The following is a 19,043-nucleotide window of genomic DNA, read 5'->3' on the forward strand; positions in this document are numbered from 1 at the left end:
CATAAATAAATATATATATTTTGATCAAGATATACTAGAACCAAATCACATTATTATGAATAGATGTGTTCCAGCTTGCAATCATAATATGATGATTATGTTGATGAAGGATTTTCTGAATGAAATTAATTTGGGTGTTGTTGTTGTATAAATCATAGTGATTAAAGTTGTACTATTCTACTCTGCTCTGCTCTACTTTCTTTTTGATAGCACATCCACTCTGCTGTAAAATGTAATCGCACTACATCATCATATGCAGGTGGGGAGGGAAGTGGAGATGGAAGAGGAATGGGTGAACACATTGATCGATCATCATGATGAGTTACATTGATTGATTTTTGAGGGGTGCTCTCTCTCTCAACCAAAACCTATGATGAGCACATGAATTTGACACATGCGATGGTACACCAGGTACAGTTGATGAATCAATGAGATTCTATTCTATTACTTCTAGTTGAATGATCATTGTCTATCTATCTAGTTTTAACAAATGAAGACAATGAAAAAAATATAGAGTTCAAAATTCTTCATAATGAAAGGAGACTTCTTTGGTCGGTCGATTCATAGATAGTCTTTTGTTTCAAGCCAACAATGAATAGTATTATCACTAGGAATATTTTAAATGCTGCAAAGCAGAGCATTACCATTACTTCTCAATCATCATCACCATCGTTGAGATGTGTAGCATCAAGAGACTCTTTTAGACCAATCTTTGTAACACTTTCAAATGATAACAACTACAACATCAACAAATATAATAATAATAATAATAATAATATAAATTCTATCATTAAAGATATCAATATCAATACAAAATATAATCAACAACAACAACAACAACAACATAAACATCTTTTCAAATCAAATATTACATTACAATCATTATCATCATCGACTTCATTTATAAATGGTAATAATGGTACTATTCAAATATATCGATATTCATCGTCGTCATCAAAAAGAACTATATCATCAAGAGCCGGTTCAGCTATTCATTCACTTTACTTTGTAATTGTATTTTGTGTATGTATTATCGTTCTTGATTTTTATATAACATTAATGATACTAACTTTGTACATATATATATTATAGGCAATTATTGGAGCAGCCATTTATATTTTCGATGATATGATATTTGAACAATGGTTGTATAGTGAGGCAATCGATCAATTACACTCATCACAAGAGATTGTAGATATATTTGGTAGCGATATGAAAGCAAAGGCATTCCATCGTTTCTTTGAAAAGGATATGTCAATGACAGAGATTGCAAAACGAAAGAATCAAAGACAAGGTGGTGATCCATCCAATCCTCCTCCAAAAATTGTTATTGTTTGTATCATTGTCTGCAATCTAATCATTAAGTAGAGAGTAGTTTTAACTAACCCTTGTTTGTTTGTTTGTTTGTTTGTTTCTAGATTAAATTTAAATTACAAGGACATAAAGGAGTAGGACATGTATTTTGCAAGGCCAATAGATTATCACTCTTTAATCCAGAGATTACATTCCTACGTGTAAACTATGGAACCATGAGAAAGATTACATTGATTGACAAGGACAGAAAAAAGATTGAAGAACCAAAATCTCTCATCACCAGAGCACTTAGATTTTTATTTACAAATAATAGAGAAGAAGAGGATGATCAAGATTATAATTAATAATAGAGGCGACACATACACATACACACAGATGAATAAAAATAGTTTTGGAACATCATTTTAATTTATTCATAAAAAAAAAAAGAACAAAGAGTAGATAGAACAAAGAGTATATGTACAGGTTATTTTATATATTGATCAACATAATTATGTTGATATTGGATTGTTTGGTTGAATTGCTACATCAACAAGATTTGTTAAAATGACCCATGCCCAATGTTGTAATCTAAAAAAAAAAAATGAATTAATTATTTAATTAATTTTGGAATAGATAGATTATAATTACTCTTTCTTTTCAGCCAAATGACTAGTTTTCTCACCCTTGTCGATATAAATATCTAATATAGCATAGGCTATTACAATAATCAACAAGAACAATAGTGACATCATAAATGATGAATTTTCTTTTTTCAACATCTTTTTAAATATTTTTTTCTTTCTTTTTGTAATAATAATAATAATAATAATTGTAGTAGTGATGGATAACTCTAACCCTCTTTTTTTTATTAAGTTTTAATATTAATATTTGTTTTAATAATTATTTTTTTTTAAAAACCATCCCAAAGATGATCCAAAAAAAAAAAAAGGTTTGGATTTGGGTTGACCAGTTTTTTTTGGGTTTCCTAATTAAAGTTAAATAATGTTGTTTGATCACTTTGTATTGTTTTAACACCAAGTTGATCAAGTCTTTTGATGATCGGGAGATGAATAGATGGTCGATAAGGTTCTTGAAGAATGAGTTGTGTTTGGTGATTGCTTGTATTGACCAACTGTTCCAAAGTGAATAGACCCTTTTCTAAAAGAGAATGGATGATGTCTAGTTTACCATGGGTGAATAATTCCTGTACACTATATTCGCATTTAAAAGTAGTTATCATCTCTATGAAACAATCAGTAAGCATATTCTTTAGTTTTCCTTTAAGATTTCGATATAAAACCTCGGCGGCTACACTTCGTAAAAGTGGCATATGTCCTTTTACCAGAGCCTCTTGGAATACGTTATAGTCTAACGATTTCATGGTATGTGACAATAGATGAAAGAGTTTTGATGAACCTTTGAGTCCAACTATGTCAGATCCTTTGCCACCAATCATGACGAGACTAAATCGATTACATATTTCAATGATGAATCGTGTAGAGTGTGGGTTGGCAAGTCTGATGAATATCTTTTTCTGTTTGGGGAATTTGGAAAAGAGTAGTCTTAGAGCATCGAGTTTGTTGGCTCTCGACAGAGCACACACAATCTTGCTTGAAATGTGAGTGATGAGATTTCTCGCTACGAGATACTCTATCACGCTGCAAGACAGTAGTGACATGTCTTCATCCATAAACTGCATCCAATCCACCGACATTGTCATTTCCATTACAAACAAGAATACTTGTTCCGATTCGATACGAGTATACCTTTTCTTGTAGTTTGTTTTGAATGGTGATATATGGGTGATATCAATATACCTAGTTTCTCGTACGAGTAGGTTGTATATATCGACGGTTGTTTGAGGATCACCCTTTCTAGTTATGATTGACAGGAATATGCTTCGACTGTCCAATAATGGTGCAGCTGATAGGAAGCCGTTGGAGACTGCTATTTTAACTTGCTTGAGTGTACCAACTCGAAGAATACCAATATACCTAGGTGAGAAATGATTTGAACAATATCGAGTTGGTGCTCTATTACTATCACATATATGTTGAATGGCCACACTAGCCAAATAGCGAATAGCAGCCTCTTCACTAACCGATCCGCCTTTGACACCCGTTTGTAATATATCATTGCATATTTCATCCAGTCTTTCCAGCGAGGTAATCACACCACGTTGCAGTTGTAATAGGTCAAGTGACATTCTATCAAGTCTCTCCCTATCATCTTGCAACCATGCAAACATACCAAGTAAAGTCGATTTACATTTTAAAAACATGGGTTCTGCATCTTTGAATCGGATCTCGATCTCTAGACGCGACGCAACCGAAAGATGTTGAGTTGTTTCTATCAGATAGTACGGCAGTGTGATCGAGTCGGTATTGGTGTACTGCTTCATTAGTGTAGTGTTACCGGTCCGATATATACATATATTCTTGATTTGACAAGTATGATTTGTCTTTTTGTACTGGTCCACAAGTCTTGGGAAATTCTTTGCAATCCAAACCAATACTTGTTCTTGATGATCTCGATCATATGTAGGTAGACCTCTGATGAGTCGTCGGTCACGACGTCGATTAAGATTACGATTACTTTGAGTGAATTTTAATAATACATTATTGATTGATAATTTCATTACTGGTGGTAGATGAGGTGGGCAATACTCTTTATACAATTGTAATACCCTATCCAGTACATCTACACTTTTTGAAAATGGTTGAAATTCTAGACTACTGTCCCAACCACTACCATCAACTCCAAATGGACAGAACCTCCTCTCTTTCTTTTCTTTGTTGTCCTTTTTGTATCTCTCGTCAAAGATACGTTTATTCTCTTCAACTACATAATCTAGAATTTGTACCGACGGACAGTGATAGACATCATTGATGGTGGTTGGTAGTTCAAAACCAGTCTCTTTGAAAAAGTAGGTAAACGTCTCCAAGTCCTCGACACGACGAAGAAACAGTCGTATAGACTCTGAAGAAAAGTAAAGGTTACGATCACCTCTTTTCATTCTTTTGATGAGTATTGCCAAATCACCTCTTTCAATAATCTCCTCTACACTTGTATCCTCCCACGACGTCAACTCTGTACAATAGTCGTTTCTTTCATCTCTATATAATTGAAAGATTGAATGAAACAAGTATTTATTCCTAAATACATTCCAAAATGTTGATTCTTCTATTATTTGTTGAACCATGAGTGAGTGCAAAGTAAACTAAAATAATAAAAAAATAAAAGATAAAAGTAGGGCCTCTACTTCTTTTTTTTCTTTATTTCTTTCTTTTTTTGTTGTTTGTTATTTATTTATATTTATATTAATCTTTCATTTGATTATTATTTTATTTAAAAAGGTTTTGTGATAATCCTATTGTGTGTATTGTATACGACGATTAAACAATTTCTATTTGGTATTTGTTTAAATTGATCTATTAAATCTTTGTCTTTGTCTAATTAAATGTAATGGTTAATAAATAATTTGGTAAACTTTGAGTGAGTGAAAAGGTAGGTGAAAGGGATGTAACGGATGAAGTTGAAAATGAGCATAGGGTAGTGTTGATTGATATTTGGTTGAGAGAGGATAGGATAATGTAGGGAGTGTTGGCGGTGATTTGAGGGTACGACCCTTTGCTGTTTTGTAAGAGTCCAAATGAGAATGTACCGGTTGTGTCTTGGTATTGACCGTTGATATTGAAAATAGCTTGTGATGGTTGGGTTGGGAGAATGGGTGAGATGATGTTGAACGATGTTAGACCACCACTGCCGATATAGTTGTTGTTGAAGACTACAACGTCGCCATTATCATTGCCAATGATATTGATGGTTGATTGACTAGACTGAACGTTTCCAATGATATGTGTGTTGGTAATATTGAGTGTGGCACGTTGGAGAATGATAGAAGAGGTGATTTGTGAATTCTCAAACATGAGATGTGCAAGACCTTGAAGTGCGCTTATGACAATGGTCGAAACTGTCAAGACGGTGTTTCCAACGTAGAGCATGGCACGTGAGCTAACGACGATGGACGACCCGATAGACTTGAGGTCGACGTTACCGTTGGACACGTTAAACGTCGCGCCGACATTCAAAAAGAATTGTGTGCTGTCGGCTGACATACCGGCCGTGTTGCTGAGCTCGTTGTAGCCCGACATCATGTAGTAGACCGGTCCAGAGGACACATCAGAGATGGCACCAATCTGGTTATAGGTGCATCCTGTCGACTGAATGTTGATCGACGACGAGATGGCGTACGACAACTGACCAAAATAAGTGTCTACAAACGACACCTCACCAGACAGGTCCATAATGTTCGAACTTCCCATCAACGTCGATCCGTTGATGACGAGCTGGTCAAAATGACCGAGTGTGATGTTGCTACCCTCGTCTGACGCCATCTCGAGTAAAAGGTGTACCGGCCCGACTATGTTTGGCGAATGCTGTGACACAAACACTGCACCCTCTTGCAAATGGATCAAACCAGGTGCAATGACCGTCACATTACCAAATGAAGTCAAGTTACTGCCCGTTCCAATCACCAGTGTCCCCTCGACGGTCAACATATTGGACATGATACTTGTATTGTCTATGTAGGCGTCTTGGACAGTTACCAATGCGTCACGTAGGTCAAAGTCAACGTTGGAGACATAACTCTTGCCACCAAGATTGATAGTTGCGTACAAAAGCATGTGTATCGAGTCGAGGTAGACACCATCGATTGAAGTAAACGTCGAAGCTGATTGAACGACCAATAAACAGCCATCAGTAAATGACCCGTATCCAAATGCCATGTCGGCACCCGAGAAGCTTATCTTTCCCTTGCTAGCTTGGATCGAGTTACCAACGGTCAACGTCTGATTGTTGTCAACGGTGAAATCATAGTTACCAGCCAATTGCAAGTCATGTACAATGTCAACGTCGACACCTGAATCTACGGTCACTGTGAAACGACCATTTGAAATAACAGTCAAAGCTCCAACTGTCAAATCAGCGTAATTGATGTATATGTTGAGTGGTCTATTATCGGCAGTCACATTGATCACTGCATGATAATTAGCTGTATTAGGTATTACACCTCCTATCCATACAGTCTTATCAAAGTATTGACAATCTCCATTACATGATGTAATATCATATTCTATAATCTCTAAAGATTCTGAAGAAGATGATGAAGATGAAGAATATGTGTATGATGGTGATGAAGATGCTAATGTTGGTTGTGTGGTTTTTAATATTAAAAATAATAAAAGTACACAAAAATTAAAAAAATACAAGTATCCTCTTGACATCTCTCTCTCTGTCTTCTCTCTTTCTATTTCTTTAGTTTGTGTTATATTAAAGAAATAAACAAATAAATAAGGTAAGATTAAAGATATATTAAAATTGATCTTTTGTTGTTGTTGTTGTAGGACTCGAGATGATGGTTTAGCTTCGAGTTCTCTCGTCGCTGCGACTTGAACTCGAAAAAAAATATCTTGAAGCAAGCGAAATTTCTTGTGGAATGATGATCATCATTCGAACCTTTATTTTGTTGTATCTCTGTGCAAATACCAATAATAAATAAAAAGTAATAATAATAATAATGGGAGATTTAACAACATTAAATAATATTGGAAAAGCACTTGAGAAACAATTAAATAGAGTTGGTATCACAACGGTTGAACAGTTAAAGAGTGTTGGTGCAAAGGAGGCATGGTTAAAGATAAAAGAACATGATACCACAGCTTGTATCAATCGATTGTTGGAACTTGAAGGTGCTCTACAAGGTGTAAAGAAGGATAAACTGTCAGCAGATACTAAAACAGAATTAAGAGCATTTAGTGAAAAGATCAAAGAACAAAGAAAACAACAAAGAAAGAAACAAAGAGAAAATAATAACAACAACAAAAAAAAGATAAAGAATGAAGAGAAAGAGGAAGAAAAAGAGGAAGAGGAGGAGAAGGATAAGGAGGTAGAAAAAGAAGAAAATGCTACTACTATTGAAAAAGATGATACAAAAGAAGACAGTAAAATTACAACAACAAACGAAAAGGATGATAATAATAATGAAAAGAAAAGAAAGACAACTGAACAATCAGTAGAAAAAGAAGAGTCATCATCGGAAACTCAAGTAATACAACAACAAAAGATCATTAAAAAATAGATAGATAGATAATCTATCTATAATTAAACATCACAAACAACACACATTAAAATTAAATTTTAATTATTTATTTTAATTATTTATTTTTACATAATGGTCAATAATAATAATATTATTATTATTATTATTATTTATATTTAAATGGAGTAATAATCTTGACTTTTTAAAGAATTTGGAAGATATTCAAAACTGCTATCTTTAAGTTTATACATCATGATTAAACAATTTCTATTGGGTATTAGTCTGAAATGGTTCATTAAATCTACTTTATAAAATAAATCATCGTCCCTAAAAGGTACACCGATTTCCAAAGATTGAAGTGATCGATTGATTGAAAGTGATTTACTAATCGATACAACTATTTGTTTTAGGTATTCTTGATAGGTAGTGTCAATTTTGGATTTAGAATATTTTAAAAAGCAAAGTTTAAGTGATTCCAAAGTAGTATTATTTGCAATGGATTGGTAGAATCTGTCATCTAAATAATCATCTGCTCTTTCAAATTCTAAATGTTTTAAACTGGTTTGATTGTTTGATAATATATTTGCAAAACAATCTTTTACCAAATGAATCGATCTTTTGGCAAGTTGCCAGTTGCCACCCAAACTAGGTACATAACTATGTTTGATTGTTAGAGAAGTTAGTGTTTTGTTGTGTTGGAGACGTTGTGACATTTCTTCAAGTAATGGAGATACAGAATATTGGTTGTTTATATCAATCGCTTGGGCAGATTCCTGTTTTAGACGTTTCCATTCTTTGTCTTCTGGATAACCAGTGTATGAATCAAATCCCTGTTTTGTATGTTGGTCATATTCATTGTGCCATTGAAATCCAATTGTCAATGATTTAATTGTCTTTGATTGCAGCAATACGTTGATATCTCTAATCTTGACAAGTCCACCTTTGATATTGACTCTTTCCAAATTTACACCATTGGCATCAATGTTTTCAAACAACTTGAAGCCTATTGGAAAGGATCCTTCACTATGACAAGAAAGGTCAATAGTTATATTCTTTTGTTTTAGTGATACCGCTGTATTGAATATTGTTTCAAAAACGTAATCATAAGGATCTTGACAACCACTCCAATGGTCAAAGGTCATTTCAGTCACCTCTACTCCACTGTCATTAGACAGAAATTTGTCAAAGTCACTCCAAATACCTTTTGATGGTTTGTTTTTGCCATCATAGATCATCAACAACAGATTTGCTTGTATCTTGACATGACTACCATCCCGCTCTAATCTATTGATTGATTCCACCAAATCTAGCATTCTCTTTTCATACCGGTTGTCTTTTTTTTCTGGTTGATCATCAAGTGTTATAAACACTATCTGTAATATGACTCTTTCCAAAGATGTCATTGCGCTGATGATTGATAGTATAGAGCCTGGTCTAGAATAGTTGACATTGTTTCTTTCATTACTACCACAATCAATGATGAATGTATGCACATGGGCCAATGAGAGTGGTAAATATTGTAAAAAGGGTTGTTCTTTAAAGTTGTCTAGATCATGTATCTTGAATGGTAGATCATCCATCGATACACCTTTTACATTTTGAGCCGTCAACATTCTTAAAATACGAAACCATCTCTTACAAACCAAGGCTAGATTACTTATACACTCTCTATGACCATACCTTTCAATAATATGATAGATGTGGTAACCGCATCGAGAGAAACCATTCTGATGAACCATACGATCTGGAGATCTTTGTATGTGACTGTCTCTACTATCGAAAAAAGGTTGAAACTTTGTATTATATTTTGATAAGATATAGTGTTGTAAAACTTCTGATATTTCTTGCATCTTTTACAGTATAAGATGATCGATAAAATATCATTTATAAATCTATTTGATTAATTGTTGGTGTCTTCGTGGTGAGAGGTAAAAAAAATGATAAAATATTTATTAATTTTTAAATTTTGTCTTTGTAAATGGATATTTCTATCTTGATAATCAATTTTAACCAATTGATCTTTATCATAAACTAGGATTAAACAATTTCTATTTGGTATTTGTTTAAAGTATGATTTATTTTTTTAGGAATCCAGAAGATTCATTCAAGTATTGAATATTTTTTAGAATATTAATAGTTGAAATTGGTTGACATGGGTCAAGTTGATAACCTTTTAAAGAGTTGGTTGTAAAAGGTGTTTTAAATTGTACCTTGTAAGTATATGCATCATCATTTTGGTTTTCACTGTTGCGGTTGTTATTAGAGACAATAGATTTCATTGGATAGAGTGGATTTGATTCTGTGCAATCAATTAATTCTTTTTGCCATCGTTCCAAACTGATTTCCCTCATTTCTCCTATTAATCCACTATCCCTAATAACTTGACCAATAGTTGCAATCGATGTATTTGTTTCATTGATCATATGGTATATTGGTAATGTTGTTTGATCTTGATCTTCTTTATGATTTAATGATAATTGAATGATTGATTTTGATACCCAATCAACTGGCACTAAATTATAACTTGGTAAAGGAGAAGAAGCAGCAGATTTTTCTTTGTCTTGACTTGGGTAAGATTTCATGTATAATAGACCTTTTGTAATCATTCTAACCAAATCATTTTCATTGTCAACACCTGTTCTTGAATCGGCATAGATGGTACCGGGACGATGCATAGTGATTGGGAATCCTCTTGCATATGCTTCTCGAATGATTTGTTCAGCAACCAATTTAGACTGACGGTATCCATTGAGTTTGTCAAGATTTGAAAGTGATGGAATAGTTTGTTCGGTAATTAACATTTCTTGTTGATCCTCTAGATGGAATACACCAACCGATGAGATGTGAGACAATGGGATGAGGTGATCACCAGCAGTTGACAATTTAAGCATTTCAATGGTAGAGGTTACATTGGCTGCTCTTGTATTGTTGTATGGTATGGCCATGTTGACAAGTGCACCATTATGAATTAATAAATTGACTTGATTTGCCAAATTTAAAAATGCTTCATCCGACAGTCCAAATTTTATCAACGATAAATCACCATGTACAATGACAACTCTAGACGTATTTCTTTTACCATTATCCACATCCAAACGATACTTTGTATTTAATTGGTCAATAATATCTATTGATTCCTTTAAACTAGTATTTCTAATTAAACAATAAATCTTTTCAACTCTTTCATCTGCCAATAATTGATAAAGTAGATATGATCCAAGATAACCAGTTGATCCAGTTAAAAATACATTGAATCTTTGCTGATTTTTTTTTTGTGTATCTTTAACAGTTTTGTTTCCTTTTTGAATAGATTCATCAAGTTTAATTTCATTTTCCCAATTAATTTCTTGATTTTTTAAATTTGTCTTATCATTATTGTTGATAAATTGACCCAATAAATCTGTCAATTTTGATAAATCATTATCAATATTTAAAATGATTGATGTTGGTATATCAATATTAATTTTTTCTAAAAAAATAAAAAAAAGAAAAAAGTTAATTTAAATTTATTATTTTTTCTTTTTTTTTTTTGTATATTTACCTTTTAAAATATGACTTAGTTTAATTGCAGATAATGAATCACCACCAAGTTGAGTAAATGATAATGAATTACTATTATCGTCATGAATATTTAAAACTGATTTAATTAATTGTGATATATTATTTGTATTGTGTGATTGGTACATTGAATTGATTGTTGATTTATAAAAACTGTAGAGCGCATGTCTACAAGTTTTACTTGATTGAGTCAATAATTGATTGGCTTCACTCCAAACGGTATCATAATCCAATTTAATGAATTTAGGTACTTCATAATTAGCCAGTTTAACTTCTCGAGCAATTCTTAATAAATCTTGATAGATGATCGATTCCAATTCATCCACCAATCTACCATCATCTGCTTTTGGATATTTGATTTTCATTTCATTTGATGGTACAATAATACCAACTAAAAATGATTGATATATATCACCATAAATTAAAATTGATTCTATCATTGTTGAATTTATATAATGTGTTTCTAAATTTTCTGGTCTAAAATAAAAAAAATTAATAATATGTTTTTTTTACGTTTGTTTGTTTTGTGTGACATACGCAACAAATTCACCATTTGCCAATTTAAATACATGTTTTTTTCTATCAATCATTGTCAATATGTTATTTGAATCAATAGAGACAATATCACCAGAATAATACCATCCATCAATAAATTGTTGTTCAGTTAGATCTGGTCTGTTGTAGTAACCCGGAGAGAATGTTGGTTTCTTGATGACAAGTTCTCCACGTGGAAATGGTTTATCGTCGGGAGAGTACCCCAATTCAGGAACTGGTTCTAGACGAATTTGAGTTGAATCTGAAATGATGACACCATTTTGTGATAGACCACATCCAGTATCTTCATTTTGTCCATAAACATCAATAAATGGAACATGTGGCCAATTATCAGACATAAAATCTTTTGTTGTTTGATTTGTAAATGCTCCAAATGCAACAAATACTTGTATTCTATTTCCCAATACTTCTTTTATTTTATCTTTTTGATTCTAAATAAATAAAAATAAATAAATTAATATTATTTCTTTTTTCTTTTTCTTTTTTTTTTTACCAATAATTTTAAAAGATTACAATGATCATAAACAATATTATAGAATCTACTAATACAAGCAAACATTGTAGGAGATAATGTTTGAATATCATCAAAAATAGTTTCCATTGAACCAGAGTACATTCCAATTTGACCACCTGAAAAGAGAGTGATTAGATCTATTTTTCTCTGAACATGTGATAGTGTTAGAAAAGAGAGATGGATTGAAGGTTGAGCTGTAAGGGTACCATTGACCAATGTTTGATTGAATAGATTATCCATCAACATGATACCCTTTGGTGATCCTGTACTTCCCGACGAATACATCAGACCAAACAACTCATCCGATCGGAATGGACTGTGTGGAACGAGGTCTACCATTTCTCTACCAATCGACTCGATTTCTTTAAACTCTTTTACTTGAATGTGACTGGGTAAAGTGGCAATCAGATCTCTTTCTCTTTGGGGTGGTGGGCCGATGAGAATGATCACTTTGAGACATGGCAGTTGATTGTCATGAACCAACTCGATGATCTTGTCTACAATGTCTGGTGTGACGACGATACTGTTTGATTGACAGTTGTTCATGATTTCTTCTATCTTGTCTTTTGAAGATTGATGATGTAGCGGAACTACTCTTATACCATGCCAAATACAAGCCAAGTCTGTCAATGTCCATTCGATACAATTGTTTGCACAAATCGATAGGAATGATCTAGTATCTATAAATTGACGTAACCCATTACCAATCATAATCGATCGATCGTATGTATCTTGATAAGTGTTCCATTCATATTCACCCAAGGTCACCTCCTCATTCTTTTCATCTTTAAAGATTCTTTTTCTTGTACCCAAACATGGTCTATCTTTAAAGTAATTAAATGAATTTCTAAAAGATAAAAATATTATTAACACAAATAATTATCTAATTATCTATAAAGTTGTAAGAGATTAACATACTGAAATGATTCATAGACAGTGTCACCTTTGAGAGATTGTGCAAGACTAACGTTTGGTCTAAATTTTGAAATTAAATTTTTAACTTTGAGTTCTAATTTTAAAAATAAAAATAATTAGAATATAGGAATTAAAATAATAATTAGAATATAGGAATTAAAATAATAATACCTTCTTCTGAATGCCTGATCATGGTTTATTATTATTAATAAAATTTAAACTTTATTGGTTGGAACTATTTTCTTTTCTTATAGTATAATATTTAATTTTCTTTTTTGTTGGGAACAATACAAAGCAATTTTATATCATTTTTATTTTATTATAAATATATTTATTTGTTTGGAGAGATAATAACAAGAACCGATTCGTTTATACGTTGTTATGATGATGATATCTAAAGATCTTTCGATGTATGTATACTTGGGCAATATCATATGATAACTATCTGTATGAAAATAGTACTATTGTTCAATCTACACGTGTGAGTGTGTTTATGACCCGTCTTTTTGACTTTGATACTTACGATATGCGTGGTTTTAATTTTAGATTATTTCTAGTGACGATATAATTTACCAAATGTGAAAGGAAGTATCTTTATATGTATATAATATATTATTATTTATCAATTGATATTTTTTTATTAAAATATTTTTAGTTAAATTTAATTATTTTTAAATGTAACGGTGAGATAGTATGTATAGTATTGATAGACAACTTCAAAGTGTGGGGTGAGAGTTGTAACGGATGGAGTAGAGAATGTGTATCCAAATGATGGGATCGATTCTGATGAACTCAAGATATAGTAGGGGGTGTTGGCAACGACTGTTGGGATACCAGATGGTGTTCCATTTGAGGAGACGAGACCGAGTGACAAGCTGCCGACGAATTGACCGGTGACAGTGATGATCGATGATTGACTGTTGGTCGGTAGGTCGTATGGGTAGTTGATATTCCACTGGCTGTCAGTATTGGCCATATAATTACCTCTAATGAATACATTGTCGGAAGAGGTGACGTTGCAGTTGGTCAAATACACATCACCAGTGATTTGGATACCTCCCAAAACGACATTAGCCTCTTGCAAGAGAATGGACGATGTGATTTCACCGTTGGTGGCAGTGATTGTGCTACCATTGTACGCAGACATGATGATTGGGACGGTCAATGCAATATTGTTCATTGAAAGGGTGGCATTTTCAAAAAGAGAAATGGACGATGAATCACCTTGGATGGTATTGACACCGGATAACTCGAGAACCGATGAATTCAATAGAATGACACCAAGGTAATAGTCAGAAGAGGCAGAGGAACCGTCGAGATTGTTGTATCCTTGATACTCGAAATAGATGGGTGATGATGCGTTGAGAGCTTCGATATTGTTGACTGAAGACAATGTTTGGTAGACGGCGGTAGAAGTGTAACCTTGCAAGATCAAGTTTTGGAAGGTCGAGTTAAAGATATCCAAATAAGAGCATGATGTGGCCGACAACTCTCCCAATACTTGACTTTGATTGAAAACGGTTAAATATATTTCGGTAAGACTAAAAGTGACACCGCTGGTGGAAACGAGATTATTGAAAATGACAGTGACAGTCGAGTTGGAGTCTACCAACAAACTATTGGTAGTTGCTTCAAAGGTGGAGATATCTTCGACCCACATACTGCCGAGGACGGTGACGTTGCCAGAGGTTTGCATATTTGATTCTTCGGCGACGACAAGAGTACCTTGGACAAAGACGTCGACCAAATAGACAGAGCTTTGGTAAAAGCTGGCATCTCCTTGAACAAACAAATGGATGGTGGATGATGAGACTATGGTTACACCGTTCATGTTGTTTGTAGGTCCCGACAAGATAATCACTGGTGCGTTGGTGATAGTTTGGACGTCATTGGCGGAATGGATTTGGCAGTTGGTAAACGATGATTCGGCGCCTGTCACCAAGTTGGTGGCAGTATCCAAAGAGATGATACTGTTTTCAAAGGTGGAAGTTTCGGCATTATACACAACATTGGCACTGAGCATAAGATCACTGTAGAAGAAACCACCTGAACCGATATAGATGTCTCCGACTGCGACGAGTTGCGAATTATTGACAGTGAGAACATTGGTCTTGAGGTTGGCATTGAGTGCAATATAAGCATTATTGATATCGATGGCACCTACTACCAAATCATTAGATACTGAGACTTTTTGGGGTCGGGAAGTTGACTGCAAAGTGATGAGTGCCTTTTGATTCGATGACTGTGGAACGACACCACCCAACCAATTCGAAGCGTCGAAATAGTCACATGTATTTGAACAATCAACCTTTGGGTTGAATTGTATAGTTTGATAAGTTTGTGATTCTACAACATTACAAACAAATAATAATGATACAACTACCAATACTAATGAATTGAATAACTTCATTCTTTTATTTATCTCTATCTTTAGTAAAAAGTAATGATGACTGATCTATCTTTCCTCTTTGCAATGCTGTTATTTATAATTGTGACCATTCGTCAAAGTCGTTGGTGTTCTTAGACCATCTTGATAAAATATCAAGACAACAAAAACCGAGTCACGTCATCTCAGAGCATCAAGGAAGGATTCTAAAGAAAAATCGAATCTTCCAAATATCACCAATATCTTCCGGGCTTAGAATGGGCATTGTCCTATTCATTACCAAAGACCCACATATATGGTACTTACATCATCAATACTCGGGAAAGAAATGATTTCCCTCTCACCAACAAATACTTGATGAATCCCAAGAATGCATTCTTCAATATAATAAATTATGATCAAGACAAAAATAAAATATATAATTAAGTGTAGATCAGATCGATTAGATTACTTGATACTGAGTTGGAGGTAAAGGAAATACTTTTAATAATAATAAACTATATAGGTACTGAATAAAAGTTGCAAGTGAGAGATCCTCTTTTTCTTCGAAGTTTTGCTGGTTCATAAAAAAATTTTAATTTATATTTTCATTGACATCATCAAATTTGGGCAGTCTGTTGAAAGGTACTAGTTGTTGAATTATATGTATTTGTATATATTTATTTAATAATGACAATAGAAATCGAATATAATGAAGAATTGGAAGGATTAGAAACAACTATCAATCAAATCAAGGGTAGTGGTGAGGGAGGAGCAGATAGTAAAGTGTACTGTGAAGGTGATTCAAAGAGAGCATCACCCAAGGTCAATGTGAAAGATGTTGGTGAACTCAAGTTTCCAATCACTCAAGAATCGGTTCAAAAGTTGATTGATAAATCTACAAGAGCTCCCTTTGGTAAAGGTGAACAGACCATCACTGATCTAAGTGTCAGAAAGGTATGGCAAATCGATGCCTCTGAAGTAACTGTCACTGGAGGTAAAGCCTGGCAAACCTTTATTGAAACAACTCTCCCTGAACAAATCATTAAAGGGTTAGGTTTACCAAAAGATACTGATCTTACTATTGAATTATACAAGGTATGTAAAAGTATATAAAGTTAAAAAAAAAAAGTAAACATCTTACTTAATTTCTTTTCTTATTTTCTTTTTCTTTTTCAATTAGATGTTAGTTTATGATAAAGGAGCATTCTTTTCAAGTCATCGTGATACTGAAAAGGCTGATGGTATGTTTGCTACGATGGTAGTATCATTACCAAGTCATCATCGTGGTGGTGAATTGGTCATTGAACATGACAAGGAATCGTATACAGTGTCACTTGTAAATGACACAAAGTCGATGGTCAAATATGTAGCATTCTATGCTGATTGCAAGCACAAGGTAGAACCAGTCACCGAAGGATACAGAGTCAACTTGGTCTACAATCTTATTAGATCAAAGGGTACCTGTACAACATCATCACAGAGCAACGCTGAATTGTTGCTTTCATCTATCAGATCTACATTTGGAGAAGGTGAACGTTCCCGTTTAATCTATTCGTTGGAGCATGTCTATTCACCAGCTTCATTTTGTTTGGAGAAACTCAAAGGCAAGGATGCAGTAGTTGCATCGGCACTGATTGAAGCTAGCAAGTTACCATGTTCACAGTTGGCTGTTGGTCTTGGATTCATTCACATTGAAGAGGAGGGTGGTTTCACCGGATACACAAACGACGAATCCACAACTGTTGATTTTTCCGATAATGAATGTGAACCACAAGAATACACTTTTAATCTAGTCTCACCAAAAGAAATTGTTGATGGTTATGAAATTAATACTTCAAAAACAATTGAACACTCTGAATTATTCCCTGCTAATGGTAAAATATTAAAAACAAACAAATAGAGAAATAATATTAATTTAATTTTTTTAATTTTTAATTTTAGCATTTGATGAAGCAAAACCATATGAACAAGAAGCAACAGAAGCAGCAGGAAATGAAGGAGCAACTTATTTTAGAAGATATCAAAGATCATGTTTAATTATTCATTCTCTTGAACATTTGGATGGAGGTCTTTATAGTTTGGTACCATTTGCAATGGCTGAAAGAATCTTAAAGGAAAGACTTGGTAAATCATTGGACGGTACCGAGAATGACGAGGATAGAGAAAAGGATATGATTAGAGAAATCACTCAATATACATCAGTCTATGGAAGTGGTGATATTATTGCAAGCATTTTGAAATTCATCGAGGTGTCACAACTCTTGTCACCAATGATGCCATCGTCGTCTCGTGAATTGGTCAAAAAGATGATTAAAATCTTGTTTAAAAGTCAACAACCAGCTGCCAAGAAACCATCCGTCACCACTCTCCATGTCACTCCAATGCCCATCATTGCTACCTACCCAGCAGACATTCTCGCGTGTCTTCCAAATAGTCTTTTTAATATTTACGACTATACCAAATTTGATCATCTTTTACAAGTGATCAAGCAGTTGTGCGGAAGAGTGCCGGTTGAAGAGATGCCAGATGTCGGTTCAGACCCAACTGTCGACCATCCATTGAAAAAGAAGTGTCTCAAGGCACTTGGTATATTGCTCAAGGGTTATGGATCATTGTGTAATTGTGGTGGTGACAATCATGCCTGTAAACACTATGATCTATTGTCAAAGGCATTGACAACGATTGAAGAGATGGTTACCAATTATAGCAACATCTTTGGTGATGGTCAAAAGATACATGAACAACTACTCGAGTTGCTTACCAATCCCACTGAACCAAAAGATATCACTACTCAACTCATCGAAATACTCTATGAATTCCATTCCAAGGATATGACTAAAAAGAAAAGAGAACAAATGTTTTCAAGTGTATTTTTGTTGTACTTGACACGACCATTTAAAGAGTGCGATTCATTTATCACCCCCATCATTTCATTTGATCACTATGTACGTCAATACCAATACTATCCAGTCGCCATGCAAAAGTATTACAATGCAATTGTCAGAGAGAAAGGAGAGACATTGCCAGCTGCTACACTCAAAACTTATACCGTCGCATACCATCGCAAGGTGACTGCATTCTTTTCGTTTGTCATGTTGAATACATCCAAACCATTTTCATTGACTATTTCAGGAGCACGCAATACTCAACTCGACTATCGTCCAGGTCAAGACCAACAAACACTCGTTGAACAGGTTGCAGTAGAGATGGTGACCTTTTGTATCAAAGCAGGTTTGGATAGTGTCATGTACGAGGTACTTAAAGAAAGCACATTGGATGCTAGACTCATCGATATGACACTCTACCCAAATGCTTATGTTGTCATACTCAAACAAATCAAAAATCTTCTCTCTGAAAAGAGTAAGACCAAACAACCACCATCATCAGAGAATTCATTGAAATTTGTAGAGTTTGTCAAATCAAAGATCAACCAATTGACAACCACCCTCAAAAACACACAAACCTCTGGTTCCAAGTTTACATTTGCCTGTGTCAATTGCTATTGTAAACTCTGTCAACCATTGGAAGATTTCCTTCGTAGCAATGAAATCAATTACAGTATAACTGATATCAAACCTACTGTAGAACATTGTCAAGAATATCTTGCTGCATTTACACTCGGACAAGGCACCAATCAACTCGTCAAATCATCCAAAACTCCTCCTGCTCTTCAAAAGCATATTGGCTTGTTAGAATCTACTATTAAATCTTATCAAAGTTTATTAGAATAAACT

At 33.9% G+C, this 19,043-nt stretch overlaps 9 protein-coding genes across 9 annotated transcripts; 3 read left to right on the top strand and 6 right to left on the bottom strand.

Annotated features, from left to right (window-relative positions):
- Nucleotides 1-591: 591 nt before the first annotated feature.
- On the top strand, nt 592-1,658 carry DFA_11112 (uncharacterized protein; the record flags this gene model as incomplete). Its single annotated transcript, XM_004350005.1, has 3 exons — nt 592-1,023; nt 1,093-1,332; nt 1,419-1,658. 3 exons carry the CDS (start codon nt 592-594, stop codon nt 1,656-1,658), a joined length of 912 nt encoding a protein of 303 aa, XP_004350055.1.
- A 147-nt stretch (nt 1,659-1,805) lies between these two features.
- On the bottom strand, nt 1,806-2,075 carry DFA_11113 (uncharacterized protein; the record flags this gene model as incomplete). The annotated part of the gene is made up of 2 exons (XM_004350006.1): nt 1,806-1,884; nt 1,945-2,075. 2 exons carry the CDS (start codon nt 2,073-2,075, stop codon nt 1,806-1,808), a joined length of 210 nt encoding a protein of 69 aa, XP_004350056.1.
- Nucleotides 2,076-2,281: 206 nt separating this feature from the next.
- Nucleotides 2,282-4,498, bottom strand: DFA_11114 (uncharacterized protein; the record flags this gene model as incomplete). Its single annotated transcript, XM_004350007.1, has 3 exons — nt 2,282-2,454; nt 2,485-2,759; nt 3,030-4,498. The coding sequence occupies 3 exons, from the start codon at nt 4,496-4,498 to the stop codon at nt 2,282-2,284; spliced, it is 1,917 nt and encodes a 638-aa protein (XP_004350057.1).
- A 250-nt stretch (nt 4,499-4,748) lies between these two features.
- DFA_11115 (uncharacterized protein) lies at nt 4,749-6,584 on the bottom strand (the record flags this gene model as incomplete). The annotated part of the gene is made up of 1 exon (XM_004350008.1): nt 4,749-6,584. One exon carries the CDS (start codon nt 6,582-6,584, stop codon nt 4,749-4,751), a length of 1,836 nt encoding a protein of 611 aa, XP_004350058.1.
- Nucleotides 6,585-6,877: 293 nt separating this feature from the next.
- Nucleotides 6,878-7,438, top strand: DFA_11116 (uncharacterized protein; the record flags this gene model as incomplete). The annotated part of the gene is made up of 1 exon (XM_004350009.1): nt 6,878-7,438. One exon carries the CDS (start codon nt 6,878-6,880, stop codon nt 7,436-7,438), a length of 561 nt encoding a protein of 186 aa, XP_004350059.1.
- A 137-nt stretch (nt 7,439-7,575) lies between these two features.
- DFA_11117 (uncharacterized protein) lies at nt 7,576-9,249 on the bottom strand (the record flags this gene model as incomplete). Its single annotated transcript, XM_004350010.1, has 1 exon — nt 7,576-9,249. One exon carries the CDS (start codon nt 9,247-9,249, stop codon nt 7,576-7,578), a length of 1,674 nt encoding a protein of 557 aa, XP_004350060.1.
- Nucleotides 9,250-9,474: 225 nt separating this feature from the next.
- DFA_11118 (uncharacterized protein) lies at nt 9,475-13,134 on the bottom strand (the record flags this gene model as incomplete). The annotated part of the gene is made up of 6 exons (XM_004350011.1): nt 9,475-10,868; nt 10,941-11,434; nt 11,495-11,943; nt 12,006-12,873; nt 12,945-13,035; nt 13,113-13,134. 6 exons carry the CDS (start codon nt 13,132-13,134, stop codon nt 9,475-9,477), a joined length of 3,318 nt encoding a protein of 1,105 aa, XP_004350061.1.
- A 468-nt stretch (nt 13,135-13,602) lies between these two features.
- On the bottom strand, nt 13,603-15,351 carry DFA_11119 (uncharacterized protein; the record flags this gene model as incomplete). Its single annotated transcript, XM_004350012.1, has 1 exon — nt 13,603-15,351. One exon carries the CDS (start codon nt 15,349-15,351, stop codon nt 13,603-13,605), a length of 1,749 nt encoding a protein of 582 aa, XP_004350062.1.
- Nucleotides 15,352-15,996: 645 nt separating this feature from the next.
- DFA_11120 (uncharacterized protein) lies at nt 15,997-19,040 on the top strand (the record flags this gene model as incomplete). The annotated part of the gene is made up of 3 exons (XM_004350013.1): nt 15,997-16,404; nt 16,490-17,183; nt 17,251-19,040. 3 exons carry the CDS (start codon nt 15,997-15,999, stop codon nt 19,038-19,040), a joined length of 2,892 nt encoding a protein of 963 aa, XP_004350063.1.
- Between the last annotated feature and the right edge of the window lie 3 nt (nt 19,041-19,043).

This window comes from Cavenderia fasciculata, assembly GCF_000203815.1.
Source record: "Cavenderia fasciculata unplaced genomic scaffold Scf_EUAJFUG02HR96I-5, whole genome shotgun sequence".
NCBI lineage: Eukaryota > Evosea > Eumycetozoa > Acytosteliales > Cavenderiaceae > Cavenderia > Cavenderia fasciculata.